Genomic DNA, 25,161 nt, shown 5'->3' on the forward strand with positions numbered 1-25,161 from the left:
TGAGAACAGAAAGCAGGAAACACCAGCAGTGCTTTGTCCGGAGGCTGCCTGAAGATGTTATCCAGTATGGTGACGAAACATCTGAAAATGAACCTTCCAGCTCAGCGAGCAAACCTACATCCAGGACCTCAACCTGAGCTACAAATTTTCTCAAAACTTGCTAATACACACACCGCTGCTATTCTGTGTAGATATGAAGAGAGTGAGTGCTGGAGATGCCAGTCATGTGGCGCTGCTCAGTCCTGGATTGAATATTGTTGCAGCTGCACAAATGAATCTGGTAGACAGCAAACAACGGGTCCTCTGGTTTCCTCCCACAATCCAAAGATGTGCAAGTCAGGTGAATTGGCCATGCTAAATTACCCATAGTGTTAGGTGCATTAGTCAGGGGGAAATACAGGGTAGGGGAATGGGTGTGGGTGGGTTACTCTTCAGAGGATTCGGTGTGGACTTGTTGGGCCAAAGGGCCTGTTTCCATACTGTAGGAAATCTAATCTAAAAAAAAATTCAGCTCCAGTGGTGGAGGCTTCTGGGATTGAGCCCAGTAGTAGTAGGTTGATCTGAAAATGTGTTGCTGGTTAAAGCACAGCCGGTCAGGCAGCATCCAAGGAACAGGAAATTCGACGTTTCGGGCAAAAGCCCTTCTTCAGGAATGAGCATTCCTGATGAAGGGCTCCGGCCCGAAACGTCGAATTTCCTGTTCCTTGGATGCTGCCTGACCTGCTGCGCTTTAACCAGCAACACATTTTCAGCTCTGATCTCCAGCATCTGCAGACCTCACTTTTTACTAGTAATAGGTTGCTCTGTCCTGGATAACGTCCAGCTTCTCAAATATAGTGGTTGCTATAAACATCCAGGAGGGAAAAAAGAAAGACAAAGTTTCATGAGAAAATATATATATTGTTTGAAAGATTAAACTCAGCTGTTCCCATCTTCCTGTTGTGTCAGTTTATTTAACATCGTCCATGAGAACAGTCGGTAAACAGTCTTTTAAAAAATAACTTTATTTATTTCCCAGGAATTGCACAGTTACAAAATATCCCCAACTGAGTCACTCAACTAACTTCAGGATTTACAATGATGTCTCGAACTGCAACAATTAAACTGCATTGAGATTGTTCACCCTTTAAATCCAACCCGTTTAACAGACAAGCTCATCATTTGTCTGATATGAGCAGTGCCAACTGGAGAAATGAACCTTTCAGTCCCCCAAGGTTAAAACAAGTATCCGGTTTTGTTACTTCTATTCACTCTTGGGATGCTGGTGTTGGTGCAGGAAGGAATGGAAAGGGTTAAACTGGTTCAGGACAGTGTTAGTTGCCTGTAAACTGGGTGGGTGCAATAATGGCCAATTACATCAGCATGTGAAATTGCAGCTCGCATGCTGAATTGAACAGAACAATTTGAGTTGAAAGCGAACAGTTAATTGCAACAAACCAGTGAGGACTGACAGATGACCAGAGGGACAGGAAGTCATTACATGGCTAAATCAATGGAAGAATTCTTGGAACTCAACCAACCAACAGCTGAGCAGAGATCCAGAACTAACCCATGTTCACAATGGCTTGATGTAAAAGACCTTTCACAAATTACAATCAGTATAGAAATCAGCAAAATGTCACTCACAGGAGAACACAAAAGAGAACAAAAAGGAAATCCCTTGTCAGACTCATTCTAATTGTCAGCATTTTTCTCTTTGTTCCGGTCTTGCTCCACACTTCTGCACCACCGCCAAAAGAAACAGGTGGATGTAGAGGAACCACTAAACCTTTTGAATGTCTTTAACACCTCGTTGCTTTCTGGACTGAAGGGGATTCAGGCCAAGTTGGTAATGTGTGCTGATAACAAAACCCAGCATCCGTGAGAGAGGGAAGACAGGGAGAAGCAATATGGAAAAATCCACATGCAGACGGGCTCTCCCTCGATGGGAAGCAACCAAAGTCATTCATAAGGAAGTCAACATTCTAACTGACAGACCCCAAAACTGTGAGGTCATTATACCCACAAACGTACACAGTTGTTTCTCCTGATTCACTATATCCTGTTGGACATTATCCGTGTGTTCAGTTTCTTAAAGAATGATTTCAGTTTGCAGATCTTGCAGGACTTTTTCTTGCTTTTATGCTTGACCACCTCGTTCCCTCGCTGATCTTCCTCGTCCTCACTCGCCCAGGGTCCCCAGGCACCCCCGTTGAGCTCTGGGTTGGCCCGGGGGTCGTCCGCTGGGTACCTCACCGGGATGGAGGTGCTGTCGTAAAACGCCAACCTGGCCAGCAGCTTCCTCACCACTTTCGGGTGCTTGGCGGAGATCTCCTCGCGCTCGTACGGGTCAGCCGTGATGTTGAAGAGCCACACTGACCTCCGGTGACCTGCCCGCTGCCTCTCCAGGTTCCACCAGCTCCCCGGGAGGGTGGGCAGCGTCTGCGGCGGGATCCAGTCGCTGTAGCCCGGATCCCCGGTCAGCAGTTTCCAATCCCCCACCCGGATGGCGGCTTGGATGGCGGTGTTCCAGAGGTTGTGTCCTTCCTGCCAGGAGCCGAACCTGGCGTGGCTGTGCAAGGGGTCAATGTTGTGCAGGATCTCGGTGCGCGGAGACCGCTTGCCTTCGCTGATCGTCGGCCAGAGATTGTACCCGTCGAGTAGGGGGCTTTCTGTCATGTTGCCCCCCGCCAGTGACACCAGGGTGGGGTACCAGTCCGTGATGTGCATCAGCGACTTGCTCACCCGCCTCTTCTTCTTGATCAGTGGGCTGTGGACAAAGCCTAGGCCTCGGATGCCACCTTCCCAGTAGGTGCCCTTGCGCCCTCGGAGGGGCCAGTTGCTACCCCCCCAGAAAGGCTGCCCCCCGTTGTCGGTGGAGAAGATGAGGAGGCTGTTGTTGTAGTAGCTGTACCTCTTGAGGGCCAAAGTGATGTTCTTGATGGCCTCGTCCATGCAGGTGACCATGGCTGCGTACTTCCTGCGGGCCACGTTTCCGAATGACCTGTACCGGTAGATGTATTCCTTTGGAGACTGCAGCGGGGTGTGCACGGCCTGGAAGGCCACGTAGATAAACAGGGGCTCCTTGGGGCTGTGCGTGGCGAGGATCTTTGTCACCTTCTGGGCGTAGAGGGAGGTGGAGTACTTCCCGCTGTACTCCCAGGCCACATTCTCACCATCGTGAAGGTCAAAGCCACAGACGCCAGGGCCGTCACAGTTATCGTAGGTGTAGTAGTCAGTGCTGCCGGTCAACGTGCCAAAGAAGGTATCGAAGCCTCTCCTGGTGGGCAGACACTCCTTCTTGTAGAAGCCCAGGTGCCATTTGCCAATCATGTGGGTGGAATAGCCAGCTTCCTGCAGCTTCTGGGGCAAAGTCACCTGATCGAGGGGCAAGCAATTGGGTTGCCTTGGCCGAATGATGGAGTGCTGGAGGCCGGTGTGGATCTGGTACCTGGAGAGAAGCCAAAGGGAATCCATTACCGACCAAGAGCAAAGCATTGATTATATACAGCACCATATCCCAACACAGAACATGCAACCAATCACTTGGCAATTCTACCATATTGTGTTCCTGTCTAATGGAGTTCATTCGGGCCATCTGTGACTGCTTTCTCAAACTAGGGTGAAGTCCTGAAGAGTTACGTTGCTTTTTCTCCTCCTCCAAGTCCTTTCCCTTGCTCCCCAGCGCACCTTCACTTTAGATGGACCGCCTCGGGCGACTGTCTGTGTGGAGTTTGCACTTTCTCCCTGTGTCTGTGTGGGTTTCCTCCGGGTGCTCCAGTTTCCTCCCACAATCCAAAGATGTGCAGGTTAAGTGATTTGGCCATGCTAAATTGCCTAGAGTGTTCAGGGATGTGTAGATTTGGTGCATTAGTCAGGGGTTAATATAGGGTGGGGGGATAGGGCTGGGTGGATTACTCTTCGGAGGGTTGGTTTGGACTTGTTGAGCCGAACGGCCTGTTTCCACACTTTTGGGAAAATCACTCAGTTGGGATAAAAACAGAGTGCCTTGATTGGTCACTGGATGGAGATATATAAGAGCAGCGTGAGAATGGAATCTCAAGGTCCAGCTTCTTGGTCTTCCTCATCGTCTCCGTAATGATGTCTATTGCATTAAATCCTTGGTTGCTAACATTCAATAAACGACACCTTGTTTAAGTTGAGAGCTTCTTCCTTTTAGACATTTTAAAAATTTCTTCATGCGACATGTGCTTTTTTTAACCCATTCCTAATTGCCCAGAGGGCAGTTAAGAGTAGGTTTGGAGTCACATTCGGGCCAATCCGGAGAAGGACAGCAGATTTCCCTTGCTGAAGGGCTTCGGTGAACAAGATGGATTTTTGCAACATTCAGCTGGCCAGCTCTTCCTTCCAGATTTTGTACTGAATTCAAATGTTACTGTCTGCCGAGGGATTCTGGAACGCTAGGCATTCAGTGGCATTATCATGATCCCCACTCCCTCTCCTTAAAATATTTTTCTCTAAAACATGACAGCCCCTCTATATTTTTACCAGAGAAATAGATGGAGACAGAATGTTTGAGAACACCCATACTGCATGACAAGCAGTGGTGAGGATTTGTTTCACAACAGTGGGAATATCACCGGCCTGGTCATCCAGCTGCCCAGCTTAACCCACAGCACACAAGGGTTCAAATCCTGGTACATCGGCTATTGCAATTTACATCCAGTAAAGAAACCTGGGATTGGAAACTAGTCTCAGTAATGGTGAGCTTGAAACTACCATCAGGCTAACTAAGCAGGGTAAACGTTCCAATGGGGAGAAAGTGAAGACTGCAGATCAGAGTCAAGAGGGTGTTGCTGGAAAAGCACAGCAGGTCAGGCAGCATCCGAGGAGCTGGAGAATCGACGTTTCGGGCCAGAGCCGAAGACGTTTGACAAGGTTCCCATGGGAGACTGATTAGCAAGGTTAGATCTCATGGAATACAAGGAGAACTAGCCATTTGGATACAGAACTGGCTCAAAGGTAGAAGACAGAGGGTGGTGGTGGAGGGTTGTTTTTCAGACTGGAGGCCTGTGACCAGTGGAATGCCACAAGGATCAGTGCTGGGCCTTCTACTTTTTGTCATTCACATAAATGATTTGGATGCGAGCATAAGAGGTACAGTTAGTAAGTTTGCAGATGACACCAAAATTGGAGGTGTAGTGGACAGCAAGAGAGAGTTACCTCAGATTACAACAGAATCTGGACCAGATGGGCCAATGGGCTGAGAAGTGGCAGATGGAGTTTAATTCACATAAATGCGAGGTGCTGCATTTTGGGAAAACAAATCTTAGCAGGACTTATACACTTAATGATAAGGTCCTAGGGAGTGTTGCTGAACAAAGAGACCTTGGAGTGCAGGTTCATAGCTCCTTGAAGGTGGAGTCACAGGTAGATAGGATAGTGAAGAAGGTGTTTGGTATGCTTTCCTTTATTGGTCAGAGTACTGAGTACAGGAGTTGGGAGGTCATGTTGCAGCTGTACAGGACATTGGTTAGGCCACTGTTGGAATATTGTGTGCAATTCTGATCTCCTTCCTATCGGAAAGATGTTGTGAAACTTGAAAGGGTTCAGAAAAGATTGACAAGGATGTTGCCAGGGTTGGAGGATCTGAGCTACAGGGAGAGTCTGAACAGGCTGGGGCTGTTTTCCCTGGAGCATCAGAGGCTGAGGGGTGACCTTATAGAGGTTTACAAAATTATGAGTGGCATGGATAGGATAAATAGGCAAAGTCTTTTCTTTTTAGGGTGAGAGGGGAAAGATATAAAAGAGACCTAAAGGGCAACTTTTTCATGCAGAGGGTGGTACGTATATGGAATGAGCTGCCAAAGGATGCGGTGGAGGTTGGTACAATTGCAACATTTAAGAGGCATTTGGATGGGTATATGAATAGGAAGAGTTTGGAGGGATATGGGCCGGGTGCTGGTAGGTGGGATTAGATTGGGTTGGGATATCTGGTTGGCATGGATGAGTTGGACCGAATTGTCTGTTTCCATACTGTACATCTCTATGACTCTAATCCACCGAACCTACAAATCCCTGAACACGATGAACAATTTATTATGGCTAATTCACCTAAGCTACACATCCCTTAACACTCGCCAATTCACTCAACCTGCACATCTTTGGATTGTGGGAGGAAACTAGAGCACCCAGGGGAAACCTGCAGGCAGTTGCCAGAGGGTGGAATCGAACCTGGGTCCCTGGCACTATGAGACAGCAGTGCTAACCACTGAGCCACAGTGGCAGCTATTTTCTTATGGTCTTATGGAGGGATAATAAATGCTGCCCTCACCAGCAATACCCACATACCACCAAAGAATATTTCTTTACAAGTCCTATTTTCCTGCCTTTTCTCTGTCAACCTGCAAATTTGTTTCCCTTCAAGAATCCCCTTTTCAAAGTCCCTATTGAAAGTCCTTCTTGAATTTGCTTGCACTATCTTATCAGTCATTGCACAGGCCCTGACCACTGACTGCACAAACAAGTTCTTCCTCTTGTTCCCACTGGCTCTGTTTCCAGTCATCCTAAACCGGTCAGTCTGGTTGCTAACGTTTCTGTCACAGGAAACAGTTTCTCTGCTAAGAGTTGCGATGAACCTACTGTGGATATCTTGACACCGTCCAGGATAGACCAGCCTGCAGCGAGCACCTTCAACATTCATTGAGGCCTTTCAGCCCAACGGGACAAGACTGATGATCATGCTCCACCCTGCCTACTCTCCCTACCTACCTCATTACATCCTCTCAGTAGATTCATCCTTCTTTTCACCGTGATCTAGAGAGTTAATCAATGCTAGCTATGTCAGTGATGCCCACATACTGTTGTTGAAGGAAAGTAATTTCTTTCTCAAACAAACTGTGGGCTTCAAGCATTTCTCTGTATATTTTGCTGTACGAGGCTATTGAAAGATGACCGTCCCTTTGCTCTTTGTATGTCGAGAGTCAAGCTGAGATAGACCCAGCTCGGAAACAGTCAAATTGCACCCAGACGTTTAACACAGTCTCTATGTCTACAGATGCTGCTATTTCCAGCACTTTATTTTCATTTCGGATTTCCAGCGTCGGCAGTATTTTGCTTTCATTGTAAATTCAGTAACCTGGGAGGAGCTCACTGCAGTAGAGACAAACTTTCAAACGGTGACTCCAGTCACCAAGATCAGCTGAGAAAACTTGGGGAAGTGGGAGGAGAAGTGGAAGAAGAAGAAAGAAGAACTAGATTATCTGGATGGCAATGGTTTGGGAAAGGGGGAATACAGTGAAATCTGGGCATCCTCATACACCAGTCACTGAAAGTTAGCATTGCAGGTGGGGTGAAGAGGACAAGTGCTATCTGGCCTTCATGATTAGATTCCCTACAGTGAGGATACAAGCCCTTTGGGCCAACCAGTCCACACTAACCCTCCGAAGAGTAAGCCACCCAGACCCATTTCCCTCTGACTAAGGCATCTAACACTATGGGCAATTTAGCATGGCCAATTCCCCTGACCTGCACATCTTTGGACTGTGGGAGGAAATCGGAGCACCCGGAGGAAACCCACACAGACATGGGGAGAACGTGCAAACTCCACACAGACAACTGTCTGAGGCTGGAATCGAACCTAGCACACTGGTGCTGTGAGGCAGGAATGCTAACCACTGAGCCACCGTGTCGCACATAGCGAGAGGAGTCGAGTACAGAAGCAGAGATGTACACAGGACCATGGTCAGAACAAACCTAGAGTACTGTGTGCAGTTTTAGTCTTCTTATCTGAGAGAGGATGTTCTGGCAAGGGATACAGCATAACAAATGTTTATCAGAGATTGGATTGGTTAGGGCTACACTCATTGGAGTTCAGAAGAATAAGGGGGTGAACCTATAAAATTCTAACAGGACTGAACGGGGTATATATAGAAAAGATACTCCCAGTGACTGGGGAAATCAGAACTAGGGTCACAGGCTAAGGATATGGGGTAGGACTGAGAGGGGGAGAATTTTGTTCACCCAGAGAGTGGTGTGCCTGTGGAATTCACTACCAGAGAAAGTAGTTGAGGACAAAACATTGAATATTTTCAGGAAGGATGGAAATATAGTTCTTGGAGTGAAATAAATCAAAGGAGAGAAAATGGGAATAGGGGACTGAGTTGACTGATCAACCATGATCATATTGAATGGCAGAGCTGGAGAGAGGGGCTGAACGGCTGAGTCATGCTCCTATTTGTCATGTTTCTATGCCAACCATATTTCCAATCTGGGCAGGCTTTTGTAGCTGGTGATGCGGATACATCTTTATTGTGTAAGTGAAGCGTTATAGCTCATCTTAAAGTTGATATCGCACATCTATTGCAGTCAATAGTGATAACTCGTAACTGTCTTTCAAGGAATTAACAAAAAATTCAGTCAAGATGTTTGGGCATCCACCCCTCCCCCTCGAATATATTCACATCGTTCAATTTTAACTATTCTCTTGAGTTTGTGAGTTCCACATTCTCACTGTTGTCTGGGTAATTAAAATTTCTCTTGAATCCCCTATTGGATTTATTAGTTATTCTCAGATTAATAATTTAATTTTGACCCCCAACACGGGAGTAAAAATATCCCCTCTGCATCCACAGAGTCAAACACCAGCATAAGTCGAAAGTTTTCAATCAGGTCATCCCTCAGTTTTCTCTTTCTGAGAGATAAGCATGCAGTTTGCTCCTGTCTGTTCAGTCTTTCGAACTAGGAGCAACCTCCAAAGGGTTGGTAAGCACAGTTGGTTTGAGATGGGGAAAGTGAGAGAAAGTGAGAACTGCAGATGCTGGAGATCAGAGTCAAAAGTGTAGCGCTGGAAAAGCACAGCAGGTCAGGCAACACCCCGAGGAGCAGGAGAATCGCCGTTTCAAGCATAAGCTCTTCACCAGGAATGGGGGAGGGGCCCACGGGGGCTGAGAGATAAGTGGGAGGGGGTGAGGCTGGGGGTAAAGGTAGCTGGGAATGCGATAGGTAGATGAAGGTGGGGGTAAAGGTGATAGGATGGAGAGGAGGGTGGAGCAGATAGATAGGAAGGAAGTTGGACAGGTGGGACAGGTCAAGGGAGCTGTGCCATTTAATTTCTTTCCTGGCTGAGGTTACCATGAAAGTCCCAGCTTCCTAACCTCATCTGAGGCATGGGGGCCCTCAGATTGATTTACCACCAGTTATCTCTCTCTCGCTCTCTAATGACAGAACAACCCGAGGCAGCCAGGCCTGTCAATCAAACGTTGGTGTGGAGGCAGAGCGGAAGAGTCGGACATCGCACAGAGCCGTGGGAATAGGGGACTCCATAGTGAGAGGAACTGACCGGGGCTTTTGTGGCAGTAGGCGGGACTTAAGGATGGTGTGTTGCCTTCCTGGTGCCAGGGTTAAAGACATCACAGACAGAGTGCAGGAAATCCTCAAGGGTGTAGGTGAAGAGCCAGAGGTGGTGGTACACGTCAGCACAGATGATGTCGGGAAGAAGAGAAGGAACATACTACAGCGGGACTTCGGAGAACTAGGAAGAAGGCTGAAAAGCAGGATGTCCAGGGTGGTTATCTCCAGTTTGCTTCCAGTTCTTCGGGCAGGTGTGGCCAGAAACAGGGAGATAATGGACTTGAACGTGTGGCTGGGGAACTGGTGCAGGAAGCAAGGATTTAAATTCTTGGATCACTGGGGTATGTTTTGTGGTCAGCATAAATTATACAAAAGAGACGGTTTGCACCTGAATAGGTTGGGGATCAGCAAGGGAAGTCAAGAAAGACAACGGTATCAATGAAGCAGAAAACTCAAAAAGGGACCATGCTGTAAGGTTGAGTGAAATAGAGGTTGATGGGAAGGGTGAAGGCAGTAACAAATTAAAAATACTATACATGAATGCACGAAGCATTAGAAATAAGATGGATGAGCTTGAGGCTCTTTTGGAAATTGGCAGATACGATATTGTGGGGATAACTGAGACGTGGTTTCAAGTGGACAGGGCCTGGGAAATGAATATACAAGGCTACATGTGCTATCATAAGGACAGATTGACAGGCAGACGGGGTGGGGTGGCCATGTTGGTAAGGGATGATATTCAGTCCCTTGCACAGGGGGACCTAGAATCAGGGGATGTAGAGTCAGTGTGGATAGAGCTGAGAAATTCTAAGGGTAAAAAGATCCTCTTGGGAGTTATCTACAGGCCCCCAAACAGTAGTCTGGATGTCGGATGTAAGTTGAATAAGGAGCTGAAATTGGCCTGTCGCAAAGATGTTACTACAGTTGTTATGGGGGATTTCAACATGCAGATAAACTGGGAGAATCAGGATGGTATTGGACCTCAAGAAAGAGACTTTGTGGAGTGCCTCCGAGATGGATTCTTAGAACAGCTGGTGCTGGAGCCGACCAGTGAGAAGGCAATTCTGGATCTGGTATTGTCCAACGAACCAGAATTGATCAGAGACCTCAAAGTGAAGGAGCCATTGGGAAGCAGTGACCATAATACTATAAGCTTCAATCTGCAATTTGAGAGGGAGAGAGTACAATCAGAAGTGACAATATTTCTGTTGAATAAAGGGAACTATGGAGCTATGATGGAGGAGCTGGCCAAAGTTCAATGGTGCAATGCCTTAGCAGGGATGACTGTGGAGGAACAATGGCAGATATTTCTGTGTATAATGCAGAAGATGCAAGATCAGTTCATTCCAAAAAGGAAGAAAGATCCTAGGAGGGGACATGGGTGGCCGTGGCTGACGAGGGAAGTTAAGAAACATATAAAGTTAAAAGAGAAAAAGTATAACATAGCAAAGATAAGTGGGAAAATGGAGGACTGGGAAGCTTTTAAAGAACAACAGAGGATTACTAAGAAGGAAATACGCAGAGAAAAAATGAGGTACGAAGGTAAACTGGCCAAAAAGATAAAGGAGGATAGTAAAAGCTTTTTTAGGTATGTAAAAGGCAAAAAAAATGGTTAAGACTAAAATTGGGCCCTTGAAGACAGAAACAGGGGAATATATTATGGGGAACAAAGAAATGGCAGAAGAATTGAATTGGTACTTCAGATCTGTGTTCACTGGGGAAGACACAAGCAATCTCCCTGAGGTAACTGAAATGAAGGGAATTTATATTTGCCAGGAATTGATGTTGGAGAGACTGTTAGGTCTGAAGGTTGATAAGTCCCCGGGGCCTGATGGTCTACATCCCAGAGTACTGAAGGAGGTGGCTTGAGAAATCGTGGATGCTTTGGTGATTATTTTCCAGAGTTCGATAGATTCGGGATCACTTCCTGCTGATTGGAGGGTGGCTAATGTTGTACCACTTTTTAAGAAAGGTGGGAGAGAGAAAGCAGGAAATTATAGACCAGTAAGTCTGACCTCAGTGGTGGGAAAGATGCTGGAGTCTATTATAAAGGATGAGATTACGACACATCTGGAGAATAGTAACAGGATAGGTCAGAGTCAGCATGGATTTATGAAGGGGAAATCATGCTTGACTAATCTTCTGGAATTTTTTGTGGATGTAACTCTGAAGATGGACGAGGGAGATCCAGTAGATGTTGTGTACCTGGACTTTCAGAAAGCTTTTGATAAAGTACCACATAGGAGGTTAGTGAGCAAAATTAGGGCGCATGGTATTGGGGGCAAAGTACTAAATTGGATTGAAAGTTGGTTGGCTGACAGGAAACAAAGAGTAGTGATAAACGGCTCCATTTCGGAATGGCAGGCAGAGACCAGTGGGGTACCGCAGGGATCAGTGCTGGGACTGCAGCTTTTTACAATATATATTAATGATATAGAAGATGGTATTAGTAATAACATTAGCAAATTTGCTGATGATACTAAGCTGGGTGGCAGGGTGAAATGTGAGGAGGATATTAGGAGATTACAGGGTGACCTGGACAGGTTAGGTGAGTGGTCAGATGCATGGCAGATGCAATTTAATGTGGATAAATGTATGGTTATCCACTTTGGTTGCAAAAACAGGAAGGCAGATCACTACCTAAATGGAATCAACTTAGGTAAAGGGGCAGGACAAAGAGATCTGGGTGTTCTTGTACACCGATCAATGAAGGTAAGCATGCAGGTACAGCAAGTAGTGAAGAAGGCTAATAGCATGCTGGCCTTCATAACAAGAGGGATTGAGTATAGAAGCAAAGAGATTCTTCTGCAGCTGTACAAGGCCCTGGTGAGACCACACCTGGAATATTGTGTGCAGTTCTGGTCTCCAAATTTGAGGAAATACATTCTGGCTATTGAGGGAGTGCAGCGTAGGTTCATGAGGTCAATTTCTGGAGTGGCGGGACTACCTTACGTTGAAAGACTGGAGCGACTGGGCTTGTATACCTTTGAGTTTCGAAGACTGAGAGGGGATCTGATTGAGACATATAAGATTACTAAAGGATTGGACACTCTGGAGGCAGGAAACATGTTTTCGCTGATGGATGAGTGTTGAACCAGAGGACACAGCTTAAAAATACAGGGTAGACCATTTAGGACAGAGATGAGGAGAAACTTCTTCACCCAGAGAGTGGTGGCTGTGTGGAATGCTCTGCCCCAGAGGGCAGTGGAGGCCCAGTTTCTGGATTCATTTAAGAAAGAGTTGGATACAGCTCTCAAGGATAGTGGAATCAAGAGTTATGGAGATAAGGCAGGAACAGGATACTGATTAAGGATGATCAGCCATGATCATATTGAATGGTAGTGCAGGCTCAAAGGGCAGAATGGCCTAGTCCTGCACCTATTGTCTATTGACTGTACTTTGGGACAATGGCAACTTTATCTTTAGCCTCCTTTTTTGGGAACACAATGTGAGAAAGTGTAGGCTTATGCACTTTGGTAGGAAGAATAGAAGTGTAGACTATTATCTAAAAGATTTTGGAAATTGGAAGTACAAAAGGACTTAGGAGTACTAGTTCAGGATTCTCTTGAAGTTAACATGCAGGTTCAGTTGGCAGTTTTGGGTCCCATTCATAAGGCAGATGGTCTGGTGTTGGAGGGACTCCAGAGGACCTTGACAAGAATGAGCCCATATGAGGAGTGTTTGCAGACTTCAGGCCTATACTCGATAGAGTTTAGAAGGATGAGGGGGTTCTGATTGAAACTCTCAGGATACAGAGAGGTCTGGATAGAGTGGACAGGAGAGGATGTTTTCATTCGTAAGAGAGACCAGGACATGGGGGCGCAGCCTGAGAGTGAAGGGATGACCCTTTAGAATTGAGATGAGAAGGAATTTCTTTAGCCAGAGGGTGGGGAATCTGTGGAACTCTCTACCTCAGAGGGCTGTGGAGGCCAAGTCATTGAGCGTATCTAAGACAGAGATAAAAATGTGTTGCTGGAAAAGCGCAGCAGGTCAGGCTCATGCCCAAAATGTCAATTCTCCTGCTCCTTGGATGCTGCCTGACCTGCTGCGCTTTTCCAGCAACACATTTTCAGCATCAGAGCTCTGTCACTAGCTGCCTTTTATACTTGGCTCACATCTCACTTCGAGTTGCAGTCAGCCAGGGCTGTAGCAGAGCAGTTAAGTTGCAGCCAAAGACACGGTCCAATAATTTGGAGCCTTGAGTTTAAGAGTTCCGCCACACAGCTGGAGAATTCAAATTGAATTAATTGAATAACCTCAGAAGACAACATTGTTTCTTTAAACAAAAAGAAAGCTATTGTCAGTACTGAAGCTGCTGAATTCTCATTTGAAAAAAGCCCATTTATTTAGCCCTCTGTGAGGATTTGGTGGCTGGCTCTGAACTGGCCATGCAAAGCCACTCAGTTGCAATGAGGAAGTTGCCTCACCACCGCCCTCTTAAGGGTATTTAGCAAATTGAGCTCCTGCCAGGGATGCCCACATCCTGTTGACAAATGAAAGAAAATTTCTTTTTCAAAACTAACAGCAGGCTCCAAGAGGCTTCTGTGCATAGCTCGCATCCAGAGGACAACCACAGATAAGAAAGCCCCTTTGCTTTTAGCTCACCAACCTGGACTGAAGTATAAACAGCTCCTGAAGAATGAGCTTCTAAATATTTAATAGTATCAAACACGACACTTTGATCAAGAACTCGCTTCAGATTGTCAGATTCTGTTGTGTGGTCTTCTTCAGCTAGTTTATTTTGACAGGACAGACAGAAATACTGGGAGTACGAGTCCGTAAGAATATGAAAAAAATCTTTATTGGGAATTATTTTAACGAACGGTTGGTGCTGAAGAAGTCAATCATTTGAAGGAACAAGCAGGAACATTCATGGATTTTATTCTAAAGAAATGTTAATTCTCCTGCCTTTGATGTTTACATAAACATCAGAATGAGAACAGACGTCTTTGACGAGAGACATATGGGTGGAAATGCAATAGAAACTGGAGACAGGCTTTTCAGGAGCAAAATTAAGAAACAAGTCTACATATAAAAGGTGGTATATGTTTTTGTAACTTTCTTCTGGAGCTGATATTAGCTTAAATAGTAATTTTAAATTGATAGATTTTTGTGAATCGAAAAACACTAAAGGGTTGACTCCATTTAACTCTATCTCTGTAACATTGCAGATTCTCACATGAAATGTGGGGCATTATCGACAAGATCACCATTTATTGCCCATTCCCAATTGTCCAGAGAACATTTCAGTGTCAACCAATTCCAGTTGGTCTGGAGTCACGTACAGAATATGGAACATAACAGATTTCCTTCCCTAAAGGACATTAGTGAACAAGGTGTTTTTATTTTAGCAACTAGTGCTGGGCACGTCAGATCCCAGACTGTAAACTGGTTTGGTAGATCAAACGCTGTCTCTTTTTTTCAGTTTTAATGAGGATGTCTTTACCAAAGCACAAGCAACGCAATTCTGCCGATTTGGTAACAGAACAGTAATGTATAGCACAAAAGAAACAAAAAGAAAAACAGAAGTAGAATTCACATCATTTACAGATTTCAAAAGAGATGGTAGAATATAATCCCTTTATTCCCAGCAGCACTCCTTTACAGAAGAGAAAGGCCACTCAGCTGCAATGAGGAAGTTGCCTCACCACCAACCTCTCAAGGGCATTTAGAGATAGATAGCAAATACCACTCCAGCCAGGGATACCCACATCCTGTTGTCAAATGAAAGAAAATTCTTTTTTTTTCAAAATAACAGCAGGCTCCAAGAGGCTTCTGTGCATAATTCCCTCACCAAACAGAATTGCCTCGTCTATAACATCTATAGCAGTTGACTGCTGCTCTATCGCCCAATCTGAGAATCTGATAGTCTCTTTCTTGAGCTTTCACACAACTGAATTTAGACTTTTGCAGCTTAAAATAACATCCTGTCAGTGTCTTAACCAAACACTTCTCGTCTGGAACGTTCAAACAAAACTACTTACATTGTATTAACCTACTGCTTAACAGTTCTTAACCATTCCCTTCTTCAGGAGCAACACATCCAGATTAAGCCAAGACTTCTGCAGATTGACCAACTGAAACTAAGAAGGTTTTTTTTCCCATGCCAAGGGTGTTTCTCCCAAGTAAAAGAAAATAGAAATCAATCCCTGACCTTTTAAATTGAAAGTTTAATGCACAACCGTTCAAAATCCTCCCAATATAAACCAATTCCTATTAGCTCCCTTGACATCCCTCTCCCAGACTGTTTTTAAAATCATTTAAAAATGATTTTAAACCACTAGTTCAAAATTCAAAAGTCCAAATTACTGTTAAAATATATTAAAACCACACAGCCATAATAGCTATAATGGCTGCCTTTATTGAATCCAGCATAGTGTTGTGTTTATTAATAATAAATTCATGAAGAATAAGCCCGAAGATCAGCCTTAATTTGCCTTCTCCTCATCAGTTGCTTTTGAATCTAAATTCATCACGTGGCATAAATACACAGGACAGAAGAGGTAAGAGATTGGCAAAACGGATGGGTTTGACACGGCTGGTCCTGACAAACTTTCCAGTTCATCCCTCCCCCACCCAGTGTCCTGGACTAGATTCTTGATTGGACATGGAACCCCCATGGGAAGGAGCACAAAATGGACTGAGGAGAGCCAGGACGGGGCACGAGAAAGGTTTGGCAGGAAGGATTAGGGAGAACCCAAAGGCATTTTACGCATATGTGAGGAATAAGAGAATGATCAGGGAGAAGGTAGGGCTGATCAGGGAAAGCGTATGGATCTTGTGCGTGGAATCTGAGCCAAAAGGGGAAGCCCTAAATGAGTTTTTTGCTTCAGTTTTCACTAAGGAAAGGGAACTTGTTGTGAATGATAACTTTGAGAAGCCGGGGAACAGGCTTAAACAGATCGAGACTAAGGAAGTTGGTGTGCTGGAGATTTTGGCAAACATTAAGATTGATAAGTCCCCAGGGCCGGACTAGATTTATCCTAGGTTGCTCCGGGAAGCGAGAAAGGAGGTTCCTAAACTATTGGCGAAGATCTTTGCTTCCTCACTCTCCACAGGAGTCATACCAGACGTTTGGAGGGAGGCAAATGTGGTTCCCCTTTTCAAGGTGGGGGAATAGAGAAATCCCTAGCAATTACAGACCAGTCAGTCTTATTCCTGTGGTCAGCAAGGTTTTGGAAAGAATTCTGAGGGATAGAATTTATGACTATTTGGAAAAGCATAGCGTGATTAAAGGCAGTCAGGATGGCTTTGTGAGGGGCAGGTCATGCCTCACAAATCTTATTGAGTTCTATGAGGAGGTAATGAGACAGGTTGACGAAGGTTGAGCAGTGGATGTGGAGTACATTTGAATTCAGCAAGGCATTTGGTAAGGTTCCCCATGGTAGGCTCATTCGTAAAGTCAGGAGGTATGGGATACAGGGAGATTTGACTATCTGGATTCAGAATTGGTTAGCTGACAGAAGGCAGAGGGTGGTTGCAGTTGGAAAGTATTCTGTCTGGAGATCAGTGTTGAGTGGGGTCCCACAGGGCTCTGTTCTTGGGCCTCTGCTCTTTGTAGTTTTTATAAATGACTTGGATGAAGAGGTTGAGGGGTGAGTTAATAAGTTTGCCGCTGACACAAAGGTTGGAGGCTGTAGTATCGAGGGCTATTGCAGGCTGTAGCATGGCATAGACACGATGCAGAGCTGGGCTGAGAAATGGTAGATGGAATTCAACCTGGATAAATGAGAAGTGATGCATTTTGGAAGGTCAAATTTGAAGGATTCTTAGCATTGTGGAAGAACAGTGGGATCTTGGTATTCAAGTGTATAGATCCTTCAGAGCTGCCACCCAAGTGGATAGGGTTATTAAGAAAGCATATAGTGTTTTCAGGGGGATCAAATTTACAGGGGGATCAAGTTTAAGAGCCGCGAGGTTTTGCTGCAGCTCTATAAAACCCTGGTGAGACCACACTTGCAATATTGTGTCCAGGTCTGTTCGCCCTACTGTTGGAAAGATACAGAGGCTCTGGAGAGGGTGCAAAGGAGGTTTACCAGGACGCTGCCTGGACCGGAGGGCTTGCCTTATGAGAAGAAGTTAACTGAGCTCAAACCTCTCTCTCTGGCGAGGAGGAGGAAGAGAGGTGACCGATCAAGGTGTACAAGATAATGAGAGGCATGGATAGAGTCGATAGACAGGCACTTTTCCCCAGGGCAGGATTGACTGGCATGAGGAGTCATAGTTTTAGGAAGAAGGTATAGAGGAGATGTCAGAGGTAGGTTCTTTATGCAGAGAGTTGTGAATGTATGCAATGCATTGCCAGTGGTGGTGGTGGAGGAAGAGTCATTGGGGACATTTAAGCGACTGCTGGACATGCACATGGATAGCAGTGAATTGAGGGGTGCTTAGGTAAGGTTATTTTATTTTAGATTAGGATTAATCCTCGGCACAACATTGTGGGCCAAAGGGCCTGTACTATCCTGTACTTTTCTTTCTATAAACTGTCTTGCATATCGTCTGATGTAAAGTCTAACCCAACTTTATAAAATTGGGTAACACTTTAGAGCATAACGTTTGAATTTAGAAATATTCCATGATTTATTTAAAGACTTCTAAATTACGGCAACTTCACAAATACAGCTGAAAAAGTGCATGTCACAAACATAAGCAAGGTCTAGTCCACACCCAGGAGCAATCCAATGTTCAATTATTGCAAACAACTTAAATAGAAACTTAAAATAACTAAATACAGAAATATGTAATAGCTACATTACTTTAGTGATTTATTTAAATCAAAAGCTAAACGTTTGAGTTATAGGGAAAGGTTGAACAGACTGGGGCTGTTTTCCCTGGAGTGTCGGAGGCTGAGGGGTCACCTTACGGAAGTTTATAAAATCATGATGGGCATGGATAGGGTGAATAGACGAGATCCTTTTCTCCAGGGTAGGGGAGTCCAAACCTAGAGGGCAAAGGTTTATGGTGAGAGGGGAAAGATTCAAAAGAGACCTAAGGGGCAACTTTTTCCACGCAGAGGGTGGGGTGTGTGTTTGTGTGAGTGTAATGGGTATGCGTGTGTAATGAGCTGCCTGAGGAGGTAGTGGAAGCTGGTAAAATTACAACATTTAAAAAGTATCTGAATGGGTATATGACCAGGAAGGGTTTAGAGGGATAGGAGCCAAGTGCCGTCATATGGGACTAGATTAAAACAGAATATCTAGTCGGCATGGACGAGTTGGACCAAAGGGTTTGTTTCCATGCTGCACAGCTCTAGGACACCAAAATTAAAAGTTGCCCCCTTTAGAGTCTAGTTGCCCATCCTCTGACCATTGCCCAACACAGTGGATTCTACTCCAACATTTGGGACTGCAAATTCGGAACCGGGACCCAACACTTGGGAGTCATCCCTTTTCGCTGAGATCTGCACACAGCATAGAGGGTGTAGGAGTAGGAATAGGCAATTCATTAGTCAGTGCATTTAGTATGGAAGTTGGGAAGTTATGTTGCAGTTGTACAGGACATTGGTGAGGCTGCACTTGGAGTATCACATTCAGATAGGGTCACCTTGCTATAGGAAGGATGTTATTAAACTAGAAAGAGTGCAGAAAAATTTACAAGGATGTAGCCAGGACTCAAGGGTCTGAATTACAGGGAGAGGTTGGACAAGCTAGGACTTTTCTCTTTAGAGTGTAGGAGACTGAGGTGGGATCTTATTGAAGTGTATAAGATCATGAGAGGCATGGATAGGGTGAATGCATTCCAGGGCTGGGGAATCGAGAACTAGAGGGCATCAGTTTAGGGTTAGAGGGGAAAGAATAAAAGGGAACCAGAGGGGCAATTTTTCATGTTAAACACAGAGGTGGTATATGTAAGGAATGAGTTGTCAGCAGAAGTGGTTGAGGAGGGTATGTTAACAACATTTAAAAGGCATTTGGACAAATGCATGGATAGGAAAAGTTTAGAAGGATATGGGACATGTTCAGGGAAATGGGGTTAATGTGGATGGACATTTTGGTCAGCATGGACCAGTTTGTGCCAAAGGGCCTTGTCTCTGTGCTGTCAGACTTTTATAATTCAGCCCAACCAGTTTGCTCCATTATTCAACGAGATCGTGGCTGACCTGATAATCCTTAACTTCACTTTCCTGCCTTTTCCCTGGATCCCTTCATCTCCTGACTGCTTTAACGACCCATCTGAGCCTTGAATATATTGAGCGACCTGACCTCGGCAGCCCTCTGTGGTGGGGAATTCCAGGGATTCACTACCCTCTGGGAGAAGACATTCCTTGCTTTCAGGGGGATAAAGAAAACTGAAGTTGGAGGGGTTGGTGGGGGAAGAGTCTGAAGCCGAAATGAACTGATCTCTGCATTAATTTGCAAAGTCTCTCCAGATCTGAGAGCCTTGTAGTCACTCTCTGCTCTCCTGTTTGTGAACGGATGGTAACTCATTGCCACACTGCTGCTGTCAGCCCCTGGGTGGGTAGGAGGGGGAGGGTGGTGGTGTGGGGTGAGGACTGCCGCCTGCTTTTGCTGAGAAACTTCATTAAATGAAATGATCTTTTTGAATCTGTGAGCCATGGGCGACGACATTCAGACAGAAGAATTCTACCAACACAGCAGGCAAGTCGCTGCTGCTGAAGACTTCCATTTGGTTCGATTCAGGAGTGGAATATTCACCGAGAGGACCAAGATGTCTTGAGAGGGCAGCAGCTATCGAGAGCACACCTCTGTCTGGGTTTTAATTTCTGAAACCTCTTTGCAACTCCTGGAAGCAGCGTTTTCAGAAACCTAGTCAGCAAACAGAGTGTGACGTCTTGAAACAGGTCAGTGGGTAAATGCAGTGCCGAATGCAGAATTAAGCTGCGCTGTCCAAGAAAATATATCTCGGAAAAGGTTCAGATCTCAGACTGCGGTTTATTCCAACCATTCCAAAGCTGTCATGGCTGGTGTCCCTTCCTTTACTTTCCATAAACTTAAACTCGTCCAGAATTCCACTGGTCTGGGTCTTGAGTTACAGATCCAGCCTTATCCCCATCCCCCCACAGTGCTTACTGAGTTTCATCGGAGATTCCGCTCAATCACAGTGCTGTGTGGCTACTTACAGCCAAATCAATTGCAGCAGTTCAAGAAGGCAGCTCACTATCACCTTAACAAACAGTTAGAAAATCACACAACACCAGGTTATAGCCCAACAGGTTTATTTGGAAATATTAGCTTCCAATTAAACCTGTTGGACTATAACCTAGTGTTGTGTAATTTTTAAACTTTATGCACCCCAGTCCAACACCACCCGCACCTCCACATCATGTCTTATCAAATACAATATTGAGGGGGGGGATGGAATTGGGCGGCAACTGCTTAGTGGACAGTTAATCCAGAGACCCAGGTAATGTCCTGGGGACCCAGGTTTGATGCTGCCACAGCAGATGGTGGAATGTGGATTTAATAAAGAATCTGGAATTAAGTGTCTAATAATGACATGAATCCATTGTTGTTTATCAGAAAAACCCATCTGGTTCACTCATGTCCCTTAGGAAAGGAAACAGCCATCCTTACCTGGTGTGGCCAACATGTGACTCCAGGCCCACAACAATGTGGTTAACTCTTGACTGACTTTGGCAACAGCCAAGCAAGTCACTCAGTTCAATGACAAACAGGGATGGGCATTAAATCCTGGCCTTACCTGTGACACCCTCATCCCGTGAAAGAATGAAGGGAAAAAGAATATATCAACAACACCCAGTTCTACCTCATCGTCAATTCTCTCAGCTTCACACCATTCACAAAGTTATTGAATGGAATACCTGACACCCACAGGGAGGAGAGATTCTGAGCTGAGCCCTGAGGAAGGGTCACTGGACCTGAAACTTTAACTCTGATTTCTCTCCACAGATGCTGCCACACCTGCTGAGCTTTTTCAGCAACTTCATTTTTGTTTCCCAATTACAGCATCCCCAGTTCTTTGGGTTTTTATTTGGGATGGATTTTATATTTCATTTTCCCCTCAATTTCCGGTATCTTTCCTAATTTGTTTACTTCCTGTGTTTCTCGCCTGACTTGAGAATACAGCAGTTCAGCGGAAACATTTATTTTCTCTCCACCATGGGAAAGGAAAGGCTATGCTGGCTTTATACCTGACTGAGCGAAGGTTCTGCCTCCAGGAATCAACAGTTAATTTTATTTTAACCTGCTTTCAGTTTGTAGAGGACAATGCAAAAATGAACGTTAATGTTACACTAATAAATAGACTTGAAGATTGGTATGCTTATATTTACAGGAAGTTAAATGAAAATAAACTGTTTTCCTGACCTTACTTCATTCCTGCTTTTCTGTCAGAATTTTTATTAAAACATGATTCATTCTAACCAGCATAGTTACTGTGAGCAGTGTATCTTCAATTTAAACAGTGTATGGTCACTTTAAGCATCATTTTTAGCGGTACATGTAAATGTTGAACAATTAAAAATAATTTTAAAGGAGTGCAATCATTTGATAGTCCCAGAATTAAACATCCTTTTTGAGCAACGGCTGTGGCCACTTTAAAAACAGCAACAGTAGCAATGTACAATATGAGTGCGTGGTGAGGAGACAGCATCACATTCCTGGCAAAAGACCATCAGGATATCCTGGTTAAATTTTGTTGGATAAATACATACTGCAGAGCCATCCATCACTGAAACAAACACGGCTTCTTCACACAAAAGACAACCAAATTCACACAAGGCAGTTGGCCCCAGCATTTGGAAATGATTTGCTGAGAAATAGTTAAGAGTTAAGAGGAGGGAACTTGTGTCTCTCTCCAGCACTTTATCACTGTCTTAGAAACATCTCCATCTGTTCAACTGGTGATGTGTTGCAAAGTGCAGTGAATGTTCTTGTGTGAAAGCAAGCAACAGCCAAATCTCAAACAGTGACATGATAAATGGTCAGCTCCATGGCACTGGCTGAGGAGTAAATATTGGCTCAGGGCAATGTGGATGGTGCCACGCAGGTGCAGTTTCTCACAGTATCATAGAATCCTATAGCATGGAAAGAGGCCATTCACCGAGTCTGCACCGACCCTCTGAACAGCATCCCACCCTGACCTAGTACACCCGCGCCTCCCCCTCCCACACTTCCCATGGTTAATCCACCCAACCTGGGCACTAGTGGGCAATTTAGCATGGCTAATCCACCATCTATTTAACATGCAGGGAGAAACTGTTTCCTCCAAATTCAGGAAAGGGGCACAATTCTAAAATGAGAGCTTGGACGAAAATCAAGGTTTTTCACAGAAAAATGTGTATGGAAATCAAACTCTCCATCCCAAAAGGCAGTGAATATTGGGATCAATTGGAGTTTTCAGTGCATGGGTTAACAGATGTTTCGTGGATAAAAGGTTATGGAACTGATGAAGTCAAGTATAGAGCCATCATAATCCAACTGAATGCCGACACAGAATCCAAGGGATGAGTTGGCTTCTTCCTGTTTCACCTTTTAAGTTTACAGGATGGCACTCTTGCCTGAGAATTCAAAGACGTAGGTTCAAGTCAATAGACAATAGGTGCAGGAGTAGGCCATTCAGCCCTTCGAGCCTGCACCACCATTCAATGTGATCATGGCTGATCATTCCTAATCAGTATCCTCTTCCTGCCTTATCTCCTTAACCCTTGATTCCACTATCTTTGAGAGCTCTATCCAACTCTTTTTTAAATGAATCCAGAGACTGGGCCTCCACTGCCCTCTGGGGCAGAACATTCCACACAGCCACCACTCTCTGGGTGAAGAAGTTTCTCCTCATCTCTGTCCTAAATGGTCTACCCCGTATTTTTAAGCTGTGTCCTCTGGTTCGGCACTCACCCATCAGCGGAAACATGTTTCCTGCTGCCAGAGTGTCCAATCCTTTCATAATCTTATATGTCTCAATCATATCCCCTCTCAGTCTTCTAAACTCAAGGGTATACAAGCCCAGTCGCTTCAGTCTTTCAGTGTAAGGTAATCCCTCCATTCCAGGAATTGACCTCGTGAACCTACGCTGCACTCCCTCAAAGTCCACCTACAGAAACTGGAGTGCAGAAAGGGCTGACACTTGTCACAATTTAACTGGGAAGAGTGCGTCAATAACCATGCCCCACTGTCCCACAATTCCTCAAAATGTCAACATTTCCAATGGGGCCACAAACCACCAAAACAGAAACTGCTAGCAAAGCTCAGCAGGTCTGGCAGCAGCTGTGGAAAGAAATCAGAGTTAACGCTTCAAGTCCGTTCGGAGGAAGGGTCACTGGATCTGAAACATTAACTCTGATTTCTGTCCACAGATACTGCCAGACTTGCTGAGCTTTTCCAGAAACCTCTGCTTTTATTTCTGATTTACAGCATCCACAATTCTTTCAGTTTTTACAATTGGCCTGAATGGTCACTCCTCAGGACGAAGCCACTTAGCATTATTTGATTTTTATCCGAAAATAACTTATTCATTGTGACACACTTAATGGCAGTGAAAAGACATACACAAGCAGACACATATACACGGGCAGACTTGCATGTGAACACATATACGCAAACACATATGTGGACACACCCAGACCCACGTGGACAACATATACACACACACGTGCAGACACACAAGTGGACACATGTAGACACACGTGGACACATGCACATCCCATACAGATACAAACACAGCAGCATATGCGGAAATGTGGATAAATGGACGAACACACACACATGGGGACATGACACAGGATACACACACACACACACACACACACAGCGCTATTACGGCCGGAAGGAACACAGACAAGGAACAAAAAAATCAAAGTCACCAAGCTTGGGTCAAATTGTTTCTAACAGATCCTCCTAATTTTAGGAATGATGACACATTGCTATCTGCAAGTGATGCTTGTTCTTCGTTTCAATAGTTGGTTGGTTGGTTATGCCTAGGTCGTTTCTTATTAGAATTCTTCCTTTTAAGCTTTCTTGGTTTTTCTACCTTTTCATTGACACCAGGAAATGGGATAGACAGAGCGAAAGAGAGTGAGAGAGAGAGATGTTTACAGTTTCCCAGGCTCTCAACTCTGCCCTGGCAGATTTGTAGCAAATTGCAACTCATCTGATTTGAAGGCTGTCATCAGCTCATCTTCTGGTGCCACTCAGTCTCGCTCAACTTCAAAAAGTAACTTTGCCTTGTACAGCTAAAAATGGACATCACTGGATTCAGAGCTGAAAATGTGTTGCTGGAAAAGCGCAGCAGGTCAGGCAGCATCCAAGGAACAGGAGATTCGACGTTTCGGGCATAAGCCCTTCTTCAGGAATGAGGAAAGTCTGTCCAGCAGGCGGAGATAAAAGGTAGGGAGGAGGGACTTGGGGGAGGGGCGATGGAGATGCGATAGGTTTCACTGGATTCATTCAAGTTGCTAAACTTTGCTGATATTTCAGTGATATAACAGTCCAATTTCCATTCCAGTTTATATAGCTCAAAAAGGAAAAATATGTGGGCCTTACATTCTCCAGGGCAGTTCTGAGGGAGTGCCACACTGTCAGAGGCACCATCGTTTGAATGAGATGTTAAAGCAAGGCTCCAACTGTTCTTTCACATCAATGTGAAGGATTACATCACACTGGTTTGAACAAGGGCCAGAGAGATCTCCCGCAGGGCCAATATCTATCACTCAGTCAACACTAAGCAAAGTATGCGAGCTGGTGCTCATTTCCATTCTATTAATGGGATTTTACTTCATGTGAATTAGCTGCCACATCCACAACACATACCCATAGACACCTGGGTATCCTACAGGCTTGAGGGGTTTCATAGTCTACTCCTATTTATAAGTTGAATGTCTCATCTGAAATGTCATCTCTGACAACACAGCACCCCTGCAGCAAGGTGTTGGAGGATAAGTCTTGATTACAT

General features: G+C 44.9%; 1 protein-coding gene across 1 annotated transcript in view; it reads right to left on the minus strand.

Annotated features, from left to right (window-relative positions):
* Positions 1 to 988: 988 nt before the first annotated feature.
* Positions 989 to 25,161, minus strand: part of LOC132823491 (arylsulfatase I-like) — a 44,808-nt gene continuing 20,635 nt past the window's right edge. The window contains exon 2 of the mRNA XM_060837411.1: positions 989 to 3,430. Coding sequence (XP_060693394.1) covers positions 2,035 to 3,430 — 1,396 coding nt within the window. The 3' untranslated portion in view covers positions 989 to 2,034. The remainder of the gene's footprint in view (positions 3,431 to 25,161) is intronic.

Source organism: Hemiscyllium ocellatum, chromosome 16 (assembly GCF_020745735.1).
Source record: "Hemiscyllium ocellatum isolate sHemOce1 chromosome 16, sHemOce1.pat.X.cur, whole genome shotgun sequence".
Lineage (NCBI taxonomy): Eukaryota > Metazoa > Chordata > Chondrichthyes > Orectolobiformes > Hemiscylliidae > Hemiscyllium > Hemiscyllium ocellatum.